Below are 23,134 nucleotides of genomic sequence, written 5' to 3'. Positions count from 1 at the left end.
ATGCTTTCTTGATTACACCTGCCTTGTGAAGCTGGTGCCAGATCTGGACATGTGATAAAGGGACTGCTGGGGATGTCCTCACATCCACGAGCATCGACATGTGACCAGGAGCCTGTGCCCAGTACCAGGCACATCAGTCTGTTAATCCAACAAGTGTTGACAGAGGTTTCTGTCCCACTCAGTCCCACAGCCGTTCAGTTCCAAAGAAACACACAGAGATCTATATTAATTATAAACGGGTTGGCCTATTAGCTCAGGCTTCTTATTAACTCTTTCTTACATCTGAAATTAGCCCATAATTCTTGTCTGTGTTAGCCATGTGGCTTGGTACCTTTATCAGTGAGATGTTCTCATCTTGCTTCCTCTGCATCTGGGTGACAACTGCAGACTGATTCTTTCCTCTTCCCAGAATTCTCCTGTTTTCGTCACCCTGCCTCTACTTCCTGCCTGGTCACCCCACCTATATACTTCCTGCCTGGCTACTGGCCTATCAGCGTTTTATTAAAATCTTTACAGGGTACCAGACCGTTGTCCCACAGCAAACGAGCCAAGCTATCATTGCTTGTCTTTCTTTCCAGTTAGCCTTTCACACAGTGCACACATACCCGTGGCTCAAACAAGAAAATGTACCCAAGTGTGAAGTAAAAAGAGTCTCCCTTCCTTATGCCTCTGTAAGCAGTGCTGGGGGTGTCCAGTGTGCCCATTCTGCTATCTCTTAGACATGGTCTGGGTCCTGGTGGAACAACCCAGCCTGCCCCTGACAAGGCCCCTTCACTCTGGATTGTAATGGACATCATTGACTCCTACTTGCAATCATCCTCTCTGCGGCTCTATTTCCTAAGCCATGCCTGCAGCTTTTCCTGTAGTTTCTGGGGGTTGTCTACTTAGCCCTCTGCAGACATGTCCTTGCTTTCGAATTCTTCCATGATTCCCTACGATGCTTCCAGCCGCCCTCTCAAGACCAGTAGCGTGCCCATTCGAGTTTCTCAGTTGTGATGGCTGAGTTCTGGGGACTTCAGCTGGCCTTAAAGGGGAAATGGAGAAACAGAGAGCTCCCTGTGAACCTGGTGGGAGAGCTAGGACCCACTGGGAGAGACGCTCTGGCCACCCACTTCCAGATCCTGCAAGAAGCTCTTGGTGACAAAGAGCTACACTGTCATAGGAGCAGCTTGACTCCTTCATGGCCGACCACCCAGGCTTCTTCCACGCCCATGCCTGACCCCCAGGACCCAAGGCAGATCCGTAGCTACGGTTTTGACCTCACTGCCCTTTGACACAACCTGATTCTCTCTGTCAGCAGGTGAACGTTCAAGATCAGGCATCCTGGCCTTGGCCTAGCCCCAGACCTTTCTCTGGAGCTGGGACCGATTCTGGGTTAGCTTGGTCAGTCCTCTTGACCCAGTGAATGTGAATTACTAGGAATTTCTGGGTCTTCTCCCACAGCCAACTTGCCCTGGGCGGGGAAGGAACCTAACACCTAGTTGCTTGTTTCTGTTGGTGGTTTTATCTCATTAAATCCTTGGAACAGCCCTGTGGGCAGACATGATTACGTCCTTTCGGACGACAAGGAAATGGAGGCAGTGATGTCCACATGTCCAGAAAATAATGCAGCTGGGATTCTCAGTCCCCATGATTCCAAATATAACTCCCCAAGCAAGAAGAACACTATTCTCCATTACTATTCCTTAGGAGATCCAAAATAATCAACACCAAACTCGAGAGACGGCTCACTGGGGAAAGACGTTCGCCACAACACTTGGTCATCTGAGTCCAATGCCCAAGACCAAGACAATGGAGGAAGGAACTGACCCTGCCAGCCATCCTCCGACCCCTACAGACCCAAGGCATAGGCACACTCACTCACACAAATACATCAGTAATTTTTTTTTCTTTTGGTTTTTTTGAGACAGAGGTTTTCTGTGTAGCCCTGGAAATGTAGAGCAGGCTGGCCTCGAACTCGCAGAGATTCTGCCTCCCAAGTACTGGTCACTGCCACCAGACCAACAAACACATACAAAAAATGTGATATCCCCAGGAAGGGGCCCATCTGTGTGGTCTATCTGAGAGGAGACCCTTACCAGGGTCCTTCACTTCCTCTACAAGGCCCTGCTGTCCATCACCCATGACACAGTAAATGCCTGCAGCTAGCAGCTCTTCCCCTCCACAGACACACTTCTGCTCCCCAACAGCTGGGCTCTAGCATGCTCCAGAGTCAGCCTGCTTCACGACTCTAACTGAGTCATTTGATTGAGTACCAAGTAACAGATAAGCCTCGGCATCAAAAGTAATTGTTTCCTGTGAAAACTGGACCAAATGCTTTAGAAAGCTGCGATCCCGTGAGTTGCTGAAACAACCCACCGTTGCCAGGTATGACAGGCAAGGCAACCATAAAAGACAGGACATCAGGGGCCGGCCTCAGAAGATCTGGCACAGGAACTAAACCACGCTTGCTCTCTCTCACTCTTTAGAAACCCAAACTGGAATTTGGAGGCCAAAAGATGAGATCCACTTCCAATCCAAGGGTCCACTCTTAAAAGTGGAGAGAGATCGTACATAGCCTTTAGAGATTTGGGGAAGAGTGGGTATTTCTACCTAAGTTAAAACTAAAAGTTAAGAGGGCTGGAGAGATGGCTCAGTGGTTAAGAGCATTGCCTGCTCTTCCAAAGGTCCTGAGTTCAATTCCCGGCAACCACATGGTGGCTCACAACCATCTGTAATGAGGTCTGGTGCCCTCTTCTGGCCTGCAGACATACACACAGACAGAATATTGTATGCATAATAAACATTTAAAAAAAAAGTTAAGGTTTGTCTGGGTTACTGACTTTTGGATCAAAGGATCAACTTCTGTCGGCCGAGGGTTCTGGCTGAGGTGAGAATTCTGAAATTGGATGAAGGAAAGAGACTGGCTCTCCCTACTGAGTCACCCACTGACCGAGATGGCTGACATTTCCTTTTAAAGAGAAGCCCAGTGAGGAGGAGGTAGCATTGTGTTCACCTGTCATTCTTCATCCAAAATAAACCTCTCCGTACAGAGCGCTCGGCTGACACAATGGGAAATGAAGGGCTCATTTCGGTTCTTTTCTCCCACTGCAATGGTTTCTCAATAGCGAATTTACAGCATTGATCAAAGTGTTCCTGCCAGAGGGGGCTGGGAACAGAGCTCACAGAGGGACTCCGGGCGCAGTTGGCAAGCCTGCTGACTTCTCTGGGGTCTACGGCTTTGTTATGCTAAGGCTTACACTTGAAGCTGGAGCTGTGCAGGAGTAATGAACAAAAGAGATTCAATTTAGTAGTAAGTGCCTTGCGCAAGTGATCTGGAGGTGGAAGATGAAGGACCCGCCTCTGCCTGCAGATGCGGCATTTTAACATTTAAACCTTACTGTTACAGTCTCATGCAAGAAAGTTGTGATTATAAAATGAATCTTAATTATTAAAACTTACTGGCAGCCCCCTTTTTCATACCCTGTTGAAGATTAACCTGTATTCAACTTGTTGACCTATTGTAATAAGATGCCCAAACACTAGAACTAGCAATTATCTTTGTTAATATACAAACTAACATAGCATCTAGAAGGTCAACTGAAGATGACTGTTTTCAGTGGGGGAAAGAATGATTTGATTTGTTTCTTTCAATATTAATAGCTGTGAGCAGCACCATCGTCTCAAGGGAATAACCCGGGGCACACTGTGTGAAACACCCAGCAGTCCCTGCTGTATCTATGACCCCTCAATACAGCGAGCATGCTGACAGAATAAATGCCAGCTCCCCAGCCCCTAAGAATTCTCAGTCTGAGAAGTCAAAAATGCACACAGGAGGGACAAGAGTGATGTGAATGGGCCCTTGAGCTCTGCGGTGGTTCTGACCCAAACGTAATTCAGGACTATTACGTTAGATTTTGGTGAAGGCTTTGCCAGGGGATGACTCGTCCTAACACTCACTGCCCTGGCTTCAGAGGAATGCACCTGTCAGACTCATGCTCCTCCCCCATTGCTCCTGCACACCAACCATAAGGACCTTTTCAGTTCCATGGCCTCAGATATGCTGTTCCACTCCTGGACCTTCCTTACTGAGCAACTTCCCATCCTGCATCTTCTGTTCCAGCCACACTTCCTGAGGTGCATCCCCTGCCTGGCCCATCCGCCAGAGGACTCATGATCCCCCATGGTCCCCTGGCACACTTGGATTTTCCCAGAATAATACTTTCCTGACTGTGCTTACGATGTTCCGTATTACTACAGCATTGTGTCAGCTGTGGTCTCCAAGTAGCGCTGCAGAATTTAAGTTAAACAATTGCGTACTTAGTTATATGACGGCCTTTTCCAATAAGGTGAGCTCAGCTGATGGCACAGCTGGCCCCCATCTGTCTTGTACATTGCCGTCTCCCCAGCAACCAAAACAGAGATTGACAGGTAAAGGGCACAGTAAATATTTGTTGAATGAATTATTAATAATAACTGAACAATTGAAATATAAAAAGTAGCACTGGAGAGGTGGCTCAGCAGTTAAGAGCACTGGCTGCTCTTCCAGAGGTCCTGAGTTCAACTCCCGGCAACCACATGGTGGCTCACAGCCATCTATAGTGGGATCTGGTGCCCTCTTCTGGCGTGAAGTTGCACATGCAAATAAAGCACTTCTATGTATAAAATCAATTTTAAAATCTTTTTTAAAAGAATATAAGAAGTAATTAGCAGTCAAATCCCTGTAGTAACTGTACTTGCTTTTCCTTTTTATTTTTTAGGCAGGGTCTCACGAAGTCCAGGCTGATCTCAACTAAGGAACTGAGGGTGGCCTTGGACTTCAGGTTACAGGTGTGCTCCAGCACTCTGAGTTTATGCAGGGTTGGGGATGAGACGGGAGTTTCTAGTAAGCTACGCCCCCAGTCCCTGCACTTGCTTTTCTAAAGAGAGAAGGGAAATCAGAATTAGCTAAGGTATTTCCTCCCTCCTGTGTGGGCTTGTTTGACAAATGCAAGGTGATAGAGAACCAATCCTTCTATTAGAGAAAGGTGCAGACAGTAATTGTGATAACAGCAACAGCAAACGGGGTGGCGGTGGTGGCGCACGCCTTTACTCCCAGCACTCAGGAGGCAGAGGCAGGTGGATCTCAGTGAGTTTGAGGTCAGCCTCACCTATAGACTGAATCTGGGACTGTTTTGAAAAAAAAAAAAAAAAGCAGGCAAATAATTAATTTTAGACAGTAAGGAACTATGTTAAGTAGTAAGTAAAGCTTATTTATATTAAGAGAATATAAAATGTGTAGAAAAGTTTAGAGAAAAAATGCAAGGATTAAGTCATATAAGATGGACAGAGAATTCCTTCCTAGGACACTGTTGAACAATCCTATAAAAAAAAAAAGACGCAATGAGATTATATTTGTCTTCTAAATTGTCAGCACGCTGTACCCTCCACTGGACACAGAGCTGGGACCTGGGCAGAGGCATTCAGCACACTGTCCCCTCCACTGGACACACAGATGGGAGTGAGGGAGGGGCAGCCTGTCTTTCTTCGAGCCGAACAACCCTAAATTAGGGGATGAAGACTCTTCTGAGACATTAAAAACACCCAGCCTTAAAAAAGAGTCTGAGCTTCGGCTTCCTGAGTACTACCCCCTCTCTGCTTCGTGTCCCTATGGGCCTGCACTATGTGTTCCTTCACACCCAATAGAAGCATTTCTTTAATTGCTGGGGGAAAAAAAGAAAAAGAAACTGGATTATACCACCTTGAAAAATGCTGTGTGATGATGCTCTTGTACCCTGTAAAGATTTGTCACTCATATTGGTTTAATAAAATGCTGATTGGCCAGTAGCCAGCTAGGAAACATAGGCAGGGCCACCAGACTAGGAGAATTCTAGGAAGAAAAAAGGCAGAGACACGCAGCTACCTGCCAGATGCAGAGGAAGCAAGATGAGAATACCTCACTGAGAAAAGGTACCAAGCCACATGGCTAAACAGAGAATTATGGGTTACTTTAAGTTGTAAGATCTAGTTAATAATGAGTCTGAGCTAATAGGCCAAACAGTTTATAATTAATATAAGCCTCTGTGTGTTTCTTTGGGACTGAATGGCTGCAGGACCAGGCAGGACAGAAATTTCCGTCTACAGGAAAGAGGCTGCAAATTTGAGCCATTTTGTATAGACTTATTTCAGGAGTCAAAGACTCTGCCCTTGATGCTATTACAGATGCTGACTTTCAGAGTAAATGATGTCATTTACTTCCACCATAAGCTACAGACCCAGACTGTCCCAAAACAGACTGTGTGGAGAGATGAGACAGGACATTCCAACTCCTTTTCCAAATATTTTCTCTATGTTTCGCATTTCCAGGTTTTTGGTTTTAGAAAAGATACTTCACAAACCTCAGCCTGGAAGGCTTTATCAGAAAATAAACAAAAAACTGTTCATAGACACACACACACACACATACACACACCGCTAAATTCATCCATAAAACTGTGTGTTCACACACAAACACACACATCTCTAAATCCATCCACTGAAACTGTGTGTTCATACATGCACACACACCCTAAGTCCATCCATAAAACTGTGTGTTCACACACACACACACATCCCTAAATCCATCCATGAAACTGTGTGTTCACACACACACAAATCTCTCCATGAAAACATTCTTTTGCTGCTCACATAGATATTTTGGGGTTTTTTTTTTTTCTCTTCAGCAAGTGACCAAGATGGTGCAATCATTTTTTACTGCCTTTTTAAACAAAGAATGAAAAATGGCATTGAAAACCATCTTTCTCTTTGCCGGGTTGGAGATAAAAGCTGGATTCTCATGAAGGCAAAGCAAGGACTACAACCCTAGCCCTGGGCATCCCCTGCTTGTTAGTTTGCTGAGACAAGCTCTCACGGTAGTGTGAACTTCAGTCCTCCTATTCCCTTCTTGAAAATGCTGGGACTGCAGGGTGCACCACCATCCCTGGCTGGAAAAGAGTATTAGAAGATCTGTGAATGGAAGGCAAATGAATTACAACAAAAACTGAAGGTGCCTGACCAGTATGACGGCTTGGTGGCTGTGGTGGTTTGAACGAGAATGGCTCCCAGGCTCACATTTGAAGGCTTGGCACCCAGTTGTTAGAATGATCCGGTAGAATCAGGAGATGTGTCACTGGAGGTGAGCTCCGAGGTTTCCAAAGCCCACACCAAGCCCAGTCTCTCTCTGTCTCCAACTGAGAATCAGATGTAAGCTCTTAGACGCAATTCCAGTGTCCTGCTTGCCTGTCTGGGGCCGTGCCCCCCACCACGATGGTCACGGGCTGGAAGCAAGCCTCTGATCAATGCTCTCTCTGGTGGGTTGCCTTGGTCTCTTTGCAGCAACAGAAAAGTAACTAAAATGGTGAGTAAAAGCTCTTGCTGCCAGTCTGCCAACCTGAATTCAGTCCTCTGAAGACACGTGGCAGAAAGAGAGAACTCATTCTTAAAGTTTTCCTCTGACCTCTACATGCATGCTGTCACGCACACACACACACATACACACACACACACGTGTGCATGCACACACACGCACACACACACACTAAATAAATGTAATTTTTAAATTTGTTTTAAAGAAGCAAGTATATAGAGCAGAGATTGCCTCAATGAAGCCATTTTTAAGACAAGCAATCATGCAGATGACTCCGGGAAAAGCTGCCACTTCCTGAACAGATGGGAGCAATTACCCAGTTTACACAAGGTGTCGCTGAGGCTTAAGCTCAGCTGCTTCCTGACGAGCTTGCAGGTGGCCATGGTGTCTGAGTTCTCCTTGATTTTTATTACTTGTTTATAGTATTCGGTTACTTGCTTCCTTTGTGATCTAGAAAACAGAAATTCAGTTAAAGTTTTACACTGAACAAACAAGACATGTATTCATTCAACAAACATTCTCTAAATGCTGACCTGAGGATGGGGGAGCAGGGAAGAGTGAAAGTGACCGTCAGCCTCTCACAGTTAGTTGAGAAAGTGGGAAAAGAAGCCAGAGCCACATATGTAACAGTGTGGGCCTTTTTCTTTCTTTTTTTTTAGACAGAGTCTCAGGGCGACATCAACACTTCATATATAGCCAAGGATGATCTTTTTTTTTTTTTATTCTTTTTTACTTAAAATTTCCAACTGCTCCCCGTTTCCCATTTCCCTCCCCCTCCTCCCACATATTGCCCCCTCCCCCCAAATATTTATTTATTATGTATACAATATTCTGTCTGCGTGTATGCCTGAAGGCCAGAAGAGGGCGCCAGACCTCATTACAGATGATTATGAGCCACCATGTGGTTGCTGGGAATTGAACTCAGGACCTTTGGAAGAGCAGGCAATGCTCTTAACCTCTGAGCCGTCTCTCCAGCCCCCCCAAGGATGATCTTAAACACCTGACTCCCCTCCTGGGCTCTGGGATTGTAGCCCATGTACCATTCCACAGAGCAGAGATCTGCTAAGGAATGAACCAAAACCTTAGTGTACGTTAGGCAGGCATTCTCCCAACTTAGCCTCCTCTTTCTCCTCCTCATCATCATTATTGCAGTGCTGGGTATCAAAGCGAGGACCTCTGTGGTGGTTTGAATGAGAGCAGCCCCCATAGGTTCAGATGTTTGAACACTTGGTCCCCAGTCACTGGAACTGTGTGAGAAGGATTAGGAGGTGTGGCCTTCCTGGAGGAGGTGCATCACTGAGGGAGGGCTTTGAGGTTTCAAAGTCTGGAGCCATTCTCCTACTTTTGGATGGAAATGTGAGCTGTCAACTCTTTGGCTGCCACGCTTTTGCTCACCACCATGGTCTCCACCCTCTGGAACCCCAAGCCCAACTGAAGACTTTCTTTCATATGTTCCCTCGGTCACGGCGATAGAAAGATGGCTGCGCACATGCTCATCCGCACCCCCTTGGACATGAGCTACACCCCTAGTCCAGGGCTTTTGAGCTGTAACATTGTAAAACCTCCAAGAAGATGGTCGAATCACAATGACTACAGCCCGGGTAGACGCTGGAGGCCGCAGTGAAGCAGCGAGACAGGGAGGCAATTAGACCAGCGTCAAGCCCTCTGAGATATTCCTCTGCTTACCTCACCAAACGGCAAGTGGATGAGATCCCAAGACAGTGAACACCTGTCCAACTGCACAGTTACTCGGCAACAGAGACGACATCTGAGTCTAGCTGTGAGGCACAGCCCACACCTCACCCCGGGAGTTCCTCCCTCGTATGGATTCGTCTTCCCATTTAAATGTCAGCTAGGAAGGGCAGGGGCTGGTTTCTACCCAGGTACTATAGATTACTGTTTGGCCTCGGAGAAACCGAGGAGGAAAGGCTAACTGAGCTGCCATTAACATATCAAAGCAGGCACTGGCTGCCGGATTCTCCCAGCATTTCCCAGCATTGCAAGTACCTGTTACAGAGTCCTGGCTCCTCAGCATCTCACCCGGGCCCCTGCCCTAAACCTCTCCAGCGCCTGAGCTTCCCTTCCCAGCTCCTCTTCCCTATATCTCCTCAGCCATTTTGGCTATGTGCCCTCTTGGCTTCTTTCTTGGTCCCTCGTTTTTGGCTCCTGGTCCTCCCTCTTGCCCTCTCTCCTCTGCTGGCCTGGTTCAGTCTGCTGGCCGTGTTCAGGCTGGGCCCTTCCAGGTGCCTGTGGCTGTTCTCTCCCTCATGTCTACAATAAAACCTTCTCCTCAACCGTACCTAGGAGCAGCCATGCCCTTGTTTGCACTCAGTAACCAGTAGGCATTCATCCGCTGACGAGAGAGGCGGGGAAATGGTCCTAGAGAAAGTCAAAGACTGAGGTGGAAAAGGACGCCAGGGCACAAGGAGGGGAGGAGAGAGGAGCTCCAAACCCAAGACCTGGTGACTTCACGACTGAGCAGAGCGACCCTGGATATTCAGAACGCTGGTTCTGCTACGAAAGGGCAAGGCTGGGGCCCAGGAAGTCTGCAGTTGACTCTGCGGCTTCACAGAGAAACCCTTCCTACACCAACCCGCTGCCAGGAAAAACAGTGAGATCTGTACATGCTCACATCAGGGTCCTGTGAGGACCTCCACTACCCTCTTCTACACCTCGGTATGTGTGGAGCTGAGGATGGAGCCACATCTCAAAGGCGGCTGGAGTTGGGGACAGCAGGCAAGCATGACCCGAGGCATTGAGCACACAGACCCACAGAACAGTGGGATAGGGTCTCACAGACAGCAGCCAGGGCCTAGACCTGCACAGAAGCCCCAGGGAAACACACCCACTCACAAGCCCTGTGGGGGATACTGGGGAGCACTCACGGTGAGTGCACTAGGCCCCTGTGTCCTCCCTGCTGCAGAGGCCGCCACTCTGTGGGCCTAGAGTATCCAGAATGCCTTGTGGCAGGTGCCCTGACACATAGCAGGGCATAGCCCTCAGGGAGGGCACATTCCCCACTAGACACAAAGAGGCATGATGCCCCAGAGAGGTCAGGGCACACCTGGGGGAACAGGAGGAGGACACATTCCTTGAAGCAGTCCCTAGAAACTCACTTTTCCTTATCTCCCAGGACAAAAAACAGCAGATCCGCTAAAAATTCCATAATTTCTCCAACTAGTATGTTTTTATCGCCAAACAGACGTCTTCTGATGTTTAAACACTCTTGAAACTTCAGTTTTGCAAGAGGCATGTTTCCTGTAGCCAACCTGAGAATGAGACACGGGCCTTACCAGGTTTGCCAGGCATGGAGAATGCTTACAGTAAATGGCCACGTTCCCTGGGCTAGCAACATTTCTCATAAAATCCTTTCACGTATAGAGATATCCGTCCAGAAAGAGATGTATATCAGGAGGGGAATCAAGAACCTCAAAAGCCCTCAGAAGTGATGTGTGAGTGCGCATGCATGCATGCGTGTGTACGTGTATGTGTGTGTGCGCATGTGTGTGTGTGCGCGCGCACGTGTGTGTGTGTGTGTGTGTGTGTGTGTACACACTCACCCCTGTAGCTTCAGGAGGGGCAGTGCTACGGAATAAACCCAAAACCTTGTACATGCTAGTACGAGCTGTAGCCCTGAGCTGCATCTGCCTGTCCTCAGAAATACCTTTATAAAGAAACCAGAGTACCCAGGCATGAAGGGTCATGCCTGTAGTTCCAGCATTTCAGAGGCTGAGGCAAGAGGATTATGAGTTCAAGGCCAGCCTAGGTTACATAGTGAGTTAATTGCAGGCCAGCCTGGGTTATCTGGCAAAATCTTGACTCAAAAAAACAAAATTCCAAAAAAGAAAACGCTTCTCAGCCTCAGCACTATAGTGCTGTGGGATATTTGTACACCGTGTGAAGATGCATTGCTGGATTGGTTTAATCACAGCTAATGGCTGACCGGCCATTAGTTAGGCAGGAGATATAGGCAGGACTTCCAGGGACAGAGAGGACTCTGGGAAGAGAAAGGTGGAGATGCCAAGAGATGCAGATCATGCAGGATGTGCAGGAGGAGAGGTAACAGCCACAAGTCATGTGGCAGAACATAAATTAATATGAATGGTTAATTTAAGTTATAAGAACTGGTTAGAAACAAGCCTAAGCTATATAGGCCAAGCTTTCATAATTAATAAGTCTCCATGTCATTATTTGGGAGCTGGTGGGACAGAGAAAGACTTGTTATACCATAGACATTTGGGGAGGGTAATTTCTTGTTGTGGGCCTGCCTTACACATTGTAGGCTGCACCCCGGCCTCTACTTCTAGATGGCAATAAAAATCCTTCTGCAGGTCATGTTAACCAAAAAGGTGTCCAGATATTGCCAAAAGTGCCTTGAGAAGGGTCCCAGACCATCTATGGTGTAAGGCGAACACGCCAATGCCCAACATTCAACCAAGTGAGTTAGGTGGAAGATAAGGCAACAGGTACAGGTCAAATATAAATACGTATGTTGAGATAGGGTCTCATGTTAGCCTAGACTGGCTCTGAACTTTCTATAAAGCTGAGAACGACCTTGAATTCTCGTCTGCTTGCCTCTGCCTCCCCAGGGCAAGGATTACAGAAATGCATCATTGTGCCCAATTTGTGCTGTTCTGGGAATCGAACACGGACTTCATCCATGCAAGGGAAGCACTCTACCAACTGAGCTGCATGCCTAGCCCCTGTGCATATTAATAAAAAGAATAGCAACTAATGCATAAAGCAAGAAAAAATAAGAAAAAAATCATACTTACATGAGGACACCTTCAGTATATTTCATGGTAGCTTGTTCTCGGGGGCTTTCAGTCACAAACTTGGAGATTTCGGTAGCGTATTCCAAAATGTGGTTTTCTTTTAAGAATTCCTTAGATGCTGATTTTGCCAGGTTATTCATCACTTTGACTACAGGCAACAAAAGAATATAGTACTTAAAGTTTTAGCTATGGAAGAGTCAAAGTATCAACAGGCCTAGGATGTAATATCATTCCTTCTCATGCCAAGAACCAGGGTTTTTTCTGGACAAACCGACCCCTGACCTACACTGAATAGGGTTTGTTCCGATACAAAGCAACTGGATGCATGTGGCAGTCAAAGGGCCAAGGAGCGAAGACAGTAGTTTGAACCTGAAGATTGGATCTTCAGGTTGTTGTGTTGTGGGGGGGGGGGGAGGTGACATAGGTGCACGCGCAGGCGCACAGAGAGAGAGAGAGAGAGAGAGAGAGAGAGAGAGAGAGAGAGAGAGAGAGCGCGCACAAGAAGCCAGACAATAGCTCTAAGTTTCATTCCTCAGGTGCCACCCACAACTTTTCTCCGTGGCCTGGGACTCACGAGCAGGTGAAGCCAGCTGGCCAGAGAGCCTTCAGGGATTCACCTGCCTCTGCTTCCTCAGCAATGGGGTGACAAGCATGTGCCCCCACCAAGTTCACCTTTTCACACGGGTTCTGCCTTGACCTCCTAAGTGCTGGGTTTAGAGAGATGCACCATGGTTGGCAATGGGAAGTGTGTTCCCAGGGAGAGAAGGCTCCTGGGGTTGCTCTCTGAATTTAAGAGTTGAGTGGCCTCTGAAGGTGCCGCCTACCTTTCTGTTTCATAAGTTCCTGGCTGCTTTTTAAGTCACTGAGCGTAAACCGCAGCAGGTTTGACCACGCTTTCAGAAAATACAAGAGCCCTTTCTGAGTCATCCCGATTTCAAGGTACAATTCTCCCACGGCGTTCTGAGCTTTGAGGAGCATTTCTATCGTGGATGGGTTCTGTGCAAAACGACAAAGGGAACCGCTCCTGAAAACAGGCTGCGGACAGTGACTACACCCGGCCGTCACTCCTCGGGGGACAAACTGCCATGTTGAAATCTTTACTGGGAGACGTGTGAAACTGAGAAGTCATTTGGAACGTTTTCAGCGCTGATTACTTAGTGGCAATACAACAATGCCTTATGTGTGTCCCGGGTTCCCGGAAGGGGTGGTCCCGCATGCAAATGAGCGGCTGGGACCGCTGCTTGAATTTAGTGGGACCAGAGAGCTGGTACTTCCTGCCTGACACCTTTTACCGTAAATTCTGCTGACTGATGTAAGGAAGAAGTTGTCATGGCCCATTCTAGGTTTGAGATGGGCTTAGGCCTCATCAGAATCACAGAGAAGCGGGAGGCCTGCCTAAATCCCTCTCCTCATTGACCCCTCTCCCCGTCTTGTCTCAGAACTCTAAAGCTCGGAGTTACAGGTGTCCTCACTGCGTAACTGAGTCCAGAGCCAGAAAAGGAGGCAAGCCCCAGATGGTTCATTAGATAAGCCTGTCTGTGCCCCTCCAAGGAGATGAATGTGGGAAGGGAGAGAGGACAGACATTTCTGGGGACCGGGAGACTTTCAAAACTGCTGTCGCGTCCCAAATCATCACACCAGCCATTTGTGTCATTGTCCCGTGCCGTGTCCCTCTCCCTAGAATTATATATGTAAAATTGCTTTGTTTTCACAGCCTCTTGAATGTGTTGTCTGATTTCCAATAGGCCCAGCATATTTATTTCACTAACTGAAACTTCAAATACTTAAACCACTTCTCAGTCAAAACCCTAGTGGGTTTTTTGTTTGTTAGTTTGTTTTTGTTTTTGTTTTTCGAGACAGGGTTTCTCTGTAGCTTTGGAGCCTATCCTGGAACTAGCTCTTGTAGACCAGGCTGGTCTTGAACTCACAGACATCCGCCTGCCTCTGCCTCTGCTTCCCAGGTGCTGGGATTAAAAGCCACACCCAGTCCATGATGTGAATTTAAAGACTGAGTCTTTCTGCGTTCCACTTCCCACAGAAAATGCCCTTGTGTGTCCAAGTAACCTTTGACCCAGATCTTCCGGACAGGTGTCAGCAAACAGGTCGTGTCTATCGTGAGATACGACAAACAGCACAGCCTGGTATGAAATCGCATCCTTTTACATGTCCTTCAAGCATAGATTTGAAAGTGCCTCCCTGAGCAAGCTTTCTACACCTGTGTCTCTTGCTCATTCTCCCAGTCCTGGACTTGACCTTGTCAGCAACCACAAGGACAGCAGCCAAGCTCCAGACTGCCACCCGCAGGCAGCAGAGTTTCATCTTAGCACACAGGCAAATCCAGGATTCTTGCCTTCACTACAGAGAAGAATGTCAGAACCGGGCCGTGTGAAGAAGACCCGCAGCTCATGAAGAGATTACAATATAGACTTGAAGCACAAGGGAGAAAAGGGGGCACCCAGGAAATATCAGGCGTACCCAAGTGTGGGTAAGGGTATCTCAGGGGACAGTCGTGCTGGGCACTTTACCACAGGCATATAGGATTTGGGTGGCTTCCAAGTTACATCTCCAAAGGTTACTAAGACACTCATTTTGGGGGTGGCAGTGTTACTACATTGCTCAAAGAGTGGGTGTCCTTTATAAAGACAAACGGTCATGAGAACGACGCTGAGAATGATGGGTGTCAGAAGTTGACGTTTCAGGACGGTCTGGGCGACACAGGCACGGATGACTGGAGGAATCGGGAGTGGCATAACTCAGGGTTACCCGTCATTCTAGCCCCAGGCAATCCCTGGGGACTTAGGAGGGACACTGCTCCTGTGTTCCTCATCAGTGATATTTGGAGTTCCCGGCTCTGTCAGCAAAGAGCCAGGTCATGCCAGTGTGAAGGGCCCCTCCCTTCAAGACTGGGCCTCACTAATCTGGCCTCCTATTCTGTCTCAAGTCAAAGCCTACCCTGAAAGTGCCTTAAATATTTATTAGGATTAGGCTGAAAGTAACAAAATCCATAAACTAAAAATGTCTCAGTTTCTCTCCAGTGTAAATAAGGAACTCGGTGACCTAGAGCTGCAGACATTAATAATCCCAGATATTCTGGCTCTTGTTATCGCATCACGGGACCCTTCCTGACCTCATTCTCAAGTACACGTCTCAGTCTAAAATAGCTAGATAGCCCACCCACCTGCAGCTGTCTGCCGCAACTCAAACAGCGGGAAGAAAGGCAGGCAGGCAGGCAGGCTGAACACGTCCTCTCAGAGTGCCTGCTGAAACCCTTCTGCCAGTGTGACGCGTTAGGAGAGGACCTGGGGACATTGAGAATGGGAGCCTTTAGGAAGGGTCCTAGTTAGAGTTACCACTAACTGTATGAAACGCCACGGCCAAAGCAAATAAATATTTGTTAGGATTAGCCTCAAAGAAACAAAACCCCCAAGTTAACAAACAAAAAGTAAGGAACAAAGTGGGAAGGAAGGGGTTGATTTGGCTTACACTTCCATATCACTGTTCATCATGGAAGGAAGTCAGGATAAAAACACCAACAGGGCAGGAACCAGGAAGCGACAGCTGATGCAGAGGCCATGGGGGGGGGGCTGCTTACTGGCTTGCTCAACCTGCTTTCATATAGAACCCAAGGACCACCAGCACGCGGATGGCACCGCCCACAGTGGGCAGGGCCCTCCCCCCTTGGATCACTTATTAGGAAAACGCCTACAGCTGGGTCCTATGGAGGCATTTCTCTCAACTAAGACTCCTTTCTTTTAGATAACTCTAGCTTGTGTCAAGTTGGCATTAATCTAGCGAGGAAAAAAAGGGGGGATGAGCGCCCTTCTAAAAGAGGCCCCAAAGTCCCCTCACCCCTTTCCTCTACTTGAAAACACAGCAAGGACGTGACTGTCTATGAACTGGGATGCAGACCCTTGCCAGACATCGGCTCCATGGTAGTTCCAGGCCATGAAGTGTTTGCCCGGGCAAAAGTGAAGGCGTTCTCACAACACACTCGTGCCCCTTTCTTTGACTATCGATCAGGTTAGGGAGATGATAGTCTTCAAATACTTGGAGTCTCCCCAGGAACCTCATGCTGGTGGGGAGGGGTGTGAAACCCTGGTGTCAGCCAGAGGGAGAGGGTTCTGGGAAAGAATGCCAAGTCAGTGATGGGCAAGGCCGCATCTTCTCTAGAACTGCTTAGGAATGCCGTGGGCTCTGGGTAACTCTAAGCCTCCTGTCAGGAGCCCAAAGATGAACTCGAAGTGACTGGACCTCTCAGTTGTTCCTTTCCCCAGTCTGAGCATCCTGGGTGCATCTCCTTTCTCTGATCTTTGCCATTTCTTGCCTCATTAGTTGGCATGCTGAGGATGAATAGGTGAACTGAGCTTACCAGGGCTTTGGCCCTAGAAGCTATAGTAGTGTGTGTGTGTGTGTGTGTGTGTGTGTGTGTGTGTGTGTATTACCCTGTACACATTTATACATAACCCTATATGTGTGTACATATACATAACCCTAAGTATATATGTGTGTACATATATATACATTACCCTATGTATATATACACATTTATACATATCCTATATATGTATATATATGCATAACCCTAAGTATAACATGTGTGTATCCATATATATATATATATCAAGAAGTTGGACTAAAACACGGGTAAAATCTTCACCTCCTGGAAACTGCTCATCATCTCTGTGAACCCTGCACCTAGCTTGGGAATGCGCCCCACTGCCACATGACCCCCAGTGGATTCTGTGTGCCAGGTTCCACAGACTGAGGCGTTAGACTCCAAAGGGAGGAGGTCTCCTGGAACCGATTGTGGAACACTCTAGCCGGAGAGAAATTATTGAGCCGTAGTTCTCCTGGCAGTCTGTCTGCTTCTGTTTCCTTTTAATATTTACGAGATGTTCCTGATAGCCTGGGCCGAGAAGAGGCCACCCCCTTGAATTGACCTCTTTTCTAAGAGATTCAACGCTTTGCTTCATAATCATTTACATAATTACAAAATAATACTTTGATAAAATATCCTCCCAACAATATACGAATTTGTATGGCTGTGTGTGGGTAGATGAGGTTGGCTTTGATCTTGTGTTATAGAAAGCATTGCTTACGTATAGTTTTAAATTGAATTTTGAGGATTTTTTTTAATTTTTTTTAATATTTATTTATTTATTATGTATACAATAGTCTGTCTGCGTGTATGCCTGCAGGCCAGAAGAGGGCGCCAGACCTCTTTACAGATGGTTGTGGGCCACCATGTGGTTGCTGGGAATTGAACTCAGGACCTTTGGAAGAGCAGGCAATGCTCTTAACTGCTGAGCCATCTCTCCAGCCCGTTTTAGGATTTTTAATAAGACAAAAGCTAGATGTTAGATAAGGATTACACATGGAAATGTATTAACTTGATCTGGACCTTGGAGTCATCCATTAACTATAAGTGATGTTTTGTATCTTGTTCTGTTTAGTGATTATGATGTTATTTGTTCTGTTTGTGATTGATTCTTTGAACCCACTGTCCCGGAAATGTAACACCTGATTGATTTTGTGCCTTCTAGTGCCAGGTGGTTATGATAATTGTTCTTTGTAACTGTTTCAATGAACACATCTTTTAAGAATTGTAATGCCTGTTCTTGTATAAAAACCCTTGTTTGAGAGCTGCAAAATTCACTCAGGTTCAAACTGCCTCTGTGTTTGTTCCTGTTTGTCACCACCGAATTCTTACCCACCTAGTCTTTGAGAAACCACATCCCACAAGACCCCATACCCGGCTGGGGTGGTCAGTGGCACTCAACTTCAGGAAGCCTGGGATGTAATCCGCTTCCACACAGGCACCGGTTACTCCAGCAGAGGCGGGACAGCTCCTGGGACGTCACGGTCTGTGCTGCTCATCATTTTCCCTCTGTTCTATTTACTTATGTTTATGTGAATCGTCTGTGTGAAATACGACACACACACAGATGCCCATGGAAGCTAGAAGGGGTGTCAGATCCCTTGGAACTAGGGCCATAAGACATGGGTGCTGGGAACCAAACCCCAGTCGTCTGAAAGAGCAGTGAGCACTCTTAACTACTAAGCCATTTCTCCAGCCCCTGCGTTTAAAAGGTAATCTTATTGTCAGGCATAGAATCACATGCCTTTACTCCCATCACTTGGGAGGCAGAGGCAGGTGCATCTCTGTGAATCCACGTGGTCTATATGGTGACTTCTGAGACAGCTAGGACTACAGAGAGAGACCTTGTCTCAAAAAAACAAACCAAAAAAAAAATGTATTACACTTGCATGTATGTGTGCATACACATGCATGCACGTGTGTGCATCAAGATGTACATGGGTACGTCAGAGGGCAGCTTGCCTTGCAGGAGACAGTCCTCCCTTCCATATGAGAGTCCCGGGGATTGAACTCAAGTCATCAGGCTTGGCTGCAAGAGCCTTTACCCACTGAGCCATCTTATCGGCTGCAGCCTCTTCTTTCAAATTTCAAATTAACCGTGGTTTCACTCTTCTCCCTCTCTCAGGCCTCCCCTGAAGGCAGACGAGGCTAAGCTCCTTCTGCAGGACCTGCCTCTGGCTTCATTCTGCACATCTGTCCCACACTACAGCCTCCTCCGAGGCTGCTGTACAACCTGTCCTTCTGCTGGGTTCATTTCCTGCCCACATACACATGCCTACCCTGGATCGAGCTTGACCTGACCCTCCTTCTCTTCTAACTTTTTAATCTTCCTCCTTGAAGCTTCTCAGACGGGCCCCCGTGTGTGCAGCCTCCCCACTTCGTTCTGAAAACTTGCCTCGTCCTGCAGTCCCTCCGTGTCCTTGCCATGAGAGGCTATCACAGACACTCACTTGCCAGACCAGGGACATCTGTTGTCAGTGCTGATCTCCATGTCACTTTACAGGGGACGTTATGAGTACACGTTTCATTACATTCAGTAAAGCCAAAGTTCATGGTTCAGAATAAAGGCCACTGTGATTCCATTTCCTCTCAGAGTGCCACGGGGGGGGGGGGGGCATTCTCAAAGGAGTCCTGTTTAGTGGAGCTTGGGGTTAGGGATGCACAGCTGAGGTAGGGTGGAAACTGTAGCCTCCTCCTTGGTAAACAAACCCCCAGACTCTCCCCTACGTGGACAGTGCGTTACAAAGTTATAAAGGAACAAAGGTCTACGGTTCTGGAAAGCCCGCCAAAGGGATGAAGCCCGAGGGAGCTAATGCTCACTCTACCTGCAGTAGCATGTCCTCCACGCTCAGGAACAGCTTCTCCGCCTCACTGACCTTGCCCATGAGCTTCAGGAAGCTCCCGATGAAGAGTATCATCCTGCATTTGTCCGGGACAGTCACCTGGGAGAGGTTGCATTCCAGGACTAGAAAAGGGAGACAAGCAAATCGGCCTGAAGCGCCCTGGGAAGGAACAACCCCCCTGTGCCTAGTCAGGGCTCCACAGCTGCGTCTCTCGCGACTTTTGGGGGGGAGGGTGGGGACTGATTTGTTCTTGTTTGTGACAAGTTCTTTTGGGCTTTTGGAGATGACATCTCACTCCGTAGCCCAGGAGAGCTTTGAAGTCACAGTCCCCTACCTTTGCCTCCAAACTGCTGGGATCGTAGACACGTACCAGCATATCTGGCTTCAAGACACCAGCAGATTTTATTATGAATATTGGCAAATACTTTAAATGATGCCATAAATGTCTACAATGGATTGTACAACCTTGCATAAACGTTAAAACCTAAACAATCACACAGCTCTGTGGTAGTCAGAATGTAATCGGGCCCCATAAACTCACAGGTAGTGGCACTACCAGGAGGTGTGGCGCTGTGGGAGGAAGTGTGTCGCCGTGGGGTGGGCTTTGAGGTTCCCTATGCTCAGGATACCGTTCAGTGTGTGAGCCCACTTTCTGTTGCCTGCTGATCAAGATGTGAACACCATGACTGCCTGCACACGGCCACGCTCCCCACCGTGACTATAAAGGACGGAACCTCTGACACTGTGAGCCAGTCACCCCAGGAAAATGCTTTCCTTATAAAAGTTGCATTGGTCATGTGTGTCTTTACAGCAGCAGAAAACCTAACTAAGACCAGCGCAACTCATGTATTGTTAAAATTTGTGTTTTGGAATGTTTTTTTTTTTTTTCAGGAAAAAAGAAAACGTTAATGTTCCTTACACAATTCTGTCCTCTGTCACAACTATCATAAATTGTTGGATTAAACAGAAAGAAAGTGTTAGAACTGTCAGCCAGGTCTGGAGAACACAGGCAGGCTTGTAAATCCCCCCCACCCCCCCTCCACACACACTCAGAAGACACAAGTTCAAGGTCAGTGGGGGATACTGGGGGAGTTCCAGGACCTTGTCACAGAATAAAACGTTAAAAAGGTTGGGCATGTGGGCTGGCTGAGGACACCCTCAAGCCTTGCAGTGCAGTAGGGGTGCCCGTAGCGGTGCCAGGCAGGCAGGCGCTATGGTGATGAGCAAGTATGCAATGGGAAATGAGAAAGGACAATGGACTGGTTCCCGTGCTGCGGAAAGAGGCAGAACTGAGGAAGCGAAGATGGTGAGGAATGGGCTGATGTGGGTAGCCCGCTTGCCACGGTAACATCTGGGGCCATACTGATCTGGGTGACCTGCGCGGTCACTGGGGCTATAGTAATGTCCAGGCCCAAGCTGCTGCAAAGGGCCACGTCTGGGTTCGTGACCCTACAGTAGCCAGGGTCTTAGGTGATGTCCGTGGCTCCTGTTCACGCACGGGGACCACAGGAACCACGGGCGTTGAAATCTGAGGGCTGCGCTGAGCCAGCATCACTCTTCGCTAGTCCTGGGGGAATTGACTCCGCTCCTTGCTGGCCACTGTAGTCGAAGAACTGGCTCTGTACCTCAAAGGAGAGTTGGCCCCACACTCAGGAGAGATGGCCCCACCTGTAACCACGGGCATGGGAGGGGGAAGGCTGGCCCTGATGGCATAGGTGTAGACCAGCTGGCTCCGCCCCTTGCCTGAGGGGGCGGTCCCTGCAGCCAGGACTGATCAAATCACCTACCACCCAGACCCACATCCAGGGCTTTGAGTTTGTGCACCCCAATATCTACCCCACTGTGACCTGCCCGAGTGTGTGGAGGGGCTGGTCCTGCGGAACCAAAGCTGCAGGATCTTCCTGACTTGGGCAACAGCCGGATATCGGATAGGAATTTCGGTGAGGGTCCAGTATCGATGAACCCAATAGCCGTGATGCTGATGTGCCTGAGAGCGTGGGTCAGCTGCGCCTGAGAGCGTGGATCCACTGCACTGTGGCTGGTGTACCTGAGAGCGTGGGTCAGAACCACCATTGCTAGTGTACCTGAGGGCATGGGTCAGCTGCACTGTTGCTAGCGTACCTGAGAGCATGGGTCGCTTCTTTATTCTCTGGTACTGTTCTGCTTCTATCTTGGCAACGGAGAGCAGGAAAGCCTCAGACACGTCACAGCCAGCTTCCAGCAGCACATCCCAGTAGTGGACAAGGTGCAGTCTGGTCCACAAACTCGGGTTGTGGATTTTCGAGATGAAATCTGTGATGCTTGTGACACACATGATCATTTTAGAACTCATCCTTGAGGGAGCTATTCTTCCCATGTTTCACTAGCCTAGCCATAACCTCCCCCCAACCCCAGCAGGATCTCAAGTATTCCAGACCAAGAAGGGCACTGAACTTCTGAACTCCCTGCCTCGATCTCCCAAATGCCTGGATTACATATATGTGCCACCATGCCCAGTTTAAGCAGCCAAACACCAGACTCTGTATGACAGGAGTCTTAGCTGGGCAAACACTACCAATTTGTTGGTGGAGGCTGTTCGTTTGTTTCCTGGCCACCCAGACCTGAAATAATCACACTGAATCGTATTAATTACAACACTTCTTGGCCTATTAGCTCAGGTTTCTTATTGGCTAGCTCTTATATCTTGAATTAACCCATCTCTATTAATCTGTACATCACCATAAGGTCATGGCCTACTGGCAAGGTTCTAAAGACATCTGTCTCCTGCAGCAGCTACATGGCTTTTCACTGACTCTGCCTTCTTTCTCACAGCATTCAGTTTAGTCACCCAGCTCTATTCTGCCCCGCCACAGGCCCAAAGTAGTTTCTTTATTAACCAATGATAATAAGACATATTCATAGCATACAGAGGGGAATCCCACATCACCAACTGAGCCCTATCCCATGACACACAAGCATCTGTGTATGTGTGTGTGCACATGCATGTGTGTGTACATGCATGTGTGTGTGTGTGCCACAAAGTTTAATTAGGGTTGCTTGCATAAGCACAAGTGGCAGGAGCATGGGCACCTTATCAATGACAATACCACTGAAAAAAAATGACATCCCTCCCCCACAACCATTGACTGACAAAAGCCTGAGGGAAGACAGAGACTACCCCACCATCCCCCCAAATTTATGAAGAAATGTTGATGGCTCCAATCTTGTACAGATAATCACAGGTGCAGCAAGTGTTTATGTACAATGTGCCCAGATGTGTTCTGGCTACCCATGTCCCCATCCTTGGCCCTTACATCCTTTCTCCCCTCCCTCCCCTACTATCCCCAGAGACTTGTAGGAGAGCCAGTCCCATCCACATCTTGAAGCTTTGGAGGTCATCAGATAATTATGAGCCTTTTACTCTTCCGTAGTGAGAGTCATTTCTCCCCAACTACCCTGGCTCTACCTCCCAGACGAGGGGGTGCCTCCAACTCGTGTGCTTGCAGTTTCACATGAAGCACGGTCCCCCGAGTATGGTGACTGTCTGGCTCCACATCCTACTCCTCCCCCAATGTGTGGAAAGTGAAAAGGGCTTAGTGCTGTGTCTAAGTCAAGAGCTAGAACAGGGACAGAGGCCAGAGGCAGGTGAGACCTCAGTAAACTGAGTTAATGCATAAGGACACAGGAGGGAAGTTGGGAAAGGAAGGGACAAAGGACAGCCAAGAAAACAAGGACAAGAAGCCGGCCACCCGCATGGCCCGCCGGCTACCAGCATGGCCCACCTTCGATCCTGTCC

General features: G+C 48.0%; 1 protein-coding gene across 1 annotated transcript in view; it reads right to left on the bottom strand.

Annotated features, from left to right (window-relative positions):
- LOC130866582 (tetratricopeptide repeat protein 41-like) overlaps positions 1 to 23,134 on the bottom strand; it is a 47,404-nt gene that overhangs the window by 1,567 nt on the left and 22,703 nt on the right. Inside the window, exons 8-13 of the mRNA XM_057758123.1 lie at positions 21,481 to 21,659; positions 19,342 to 19,481; positions 12,963 to 13,134; positions 12,139 to 12,286; positions 10,480 to 10,632; positions 7,680 to 7,813 (exon numbers count right to left, since the gene is read on the bottom strand). Of these exons, the coding sequence (XP_057614106.1) occupies positions 7,680 to 7,813; positions 10,480 to 10,632; positions 12,139 to 12,286; positions 12,963 to 13,134; positions 19,342 to 19,481; positions 21,481 to 21,659 (926 nt within the window). The remainder of the gene's footprint in view (positions 1 to 7,679; positions 7,814 to 10,479; positions 10,633 to 12,138; positions 12,287 to 12,962; positions 13,135 to 19,341; positions 19,482 to 21,480; positions 21,660 to 23,134) is intronic.

This window comes from Chionomys nivalis, chromosome 25 (assembly GCF_950005125.1).
Source record: "Chionomys nivalis chromosome 25, mChiNiv1.1, whole genome shotgun sequence".
In the NCBI taxonomy this organism is placed as follows: Eukaryota; Metazoa; Chordata; class Mammalia; order Rodentia; family Cricetidae; genus Chionomys; species Chionomys nivalis.
Note: the sequence above shows the minus strand (reverse complement) of the source record. Positions and strands in the feature narration are given on the sequence as shown.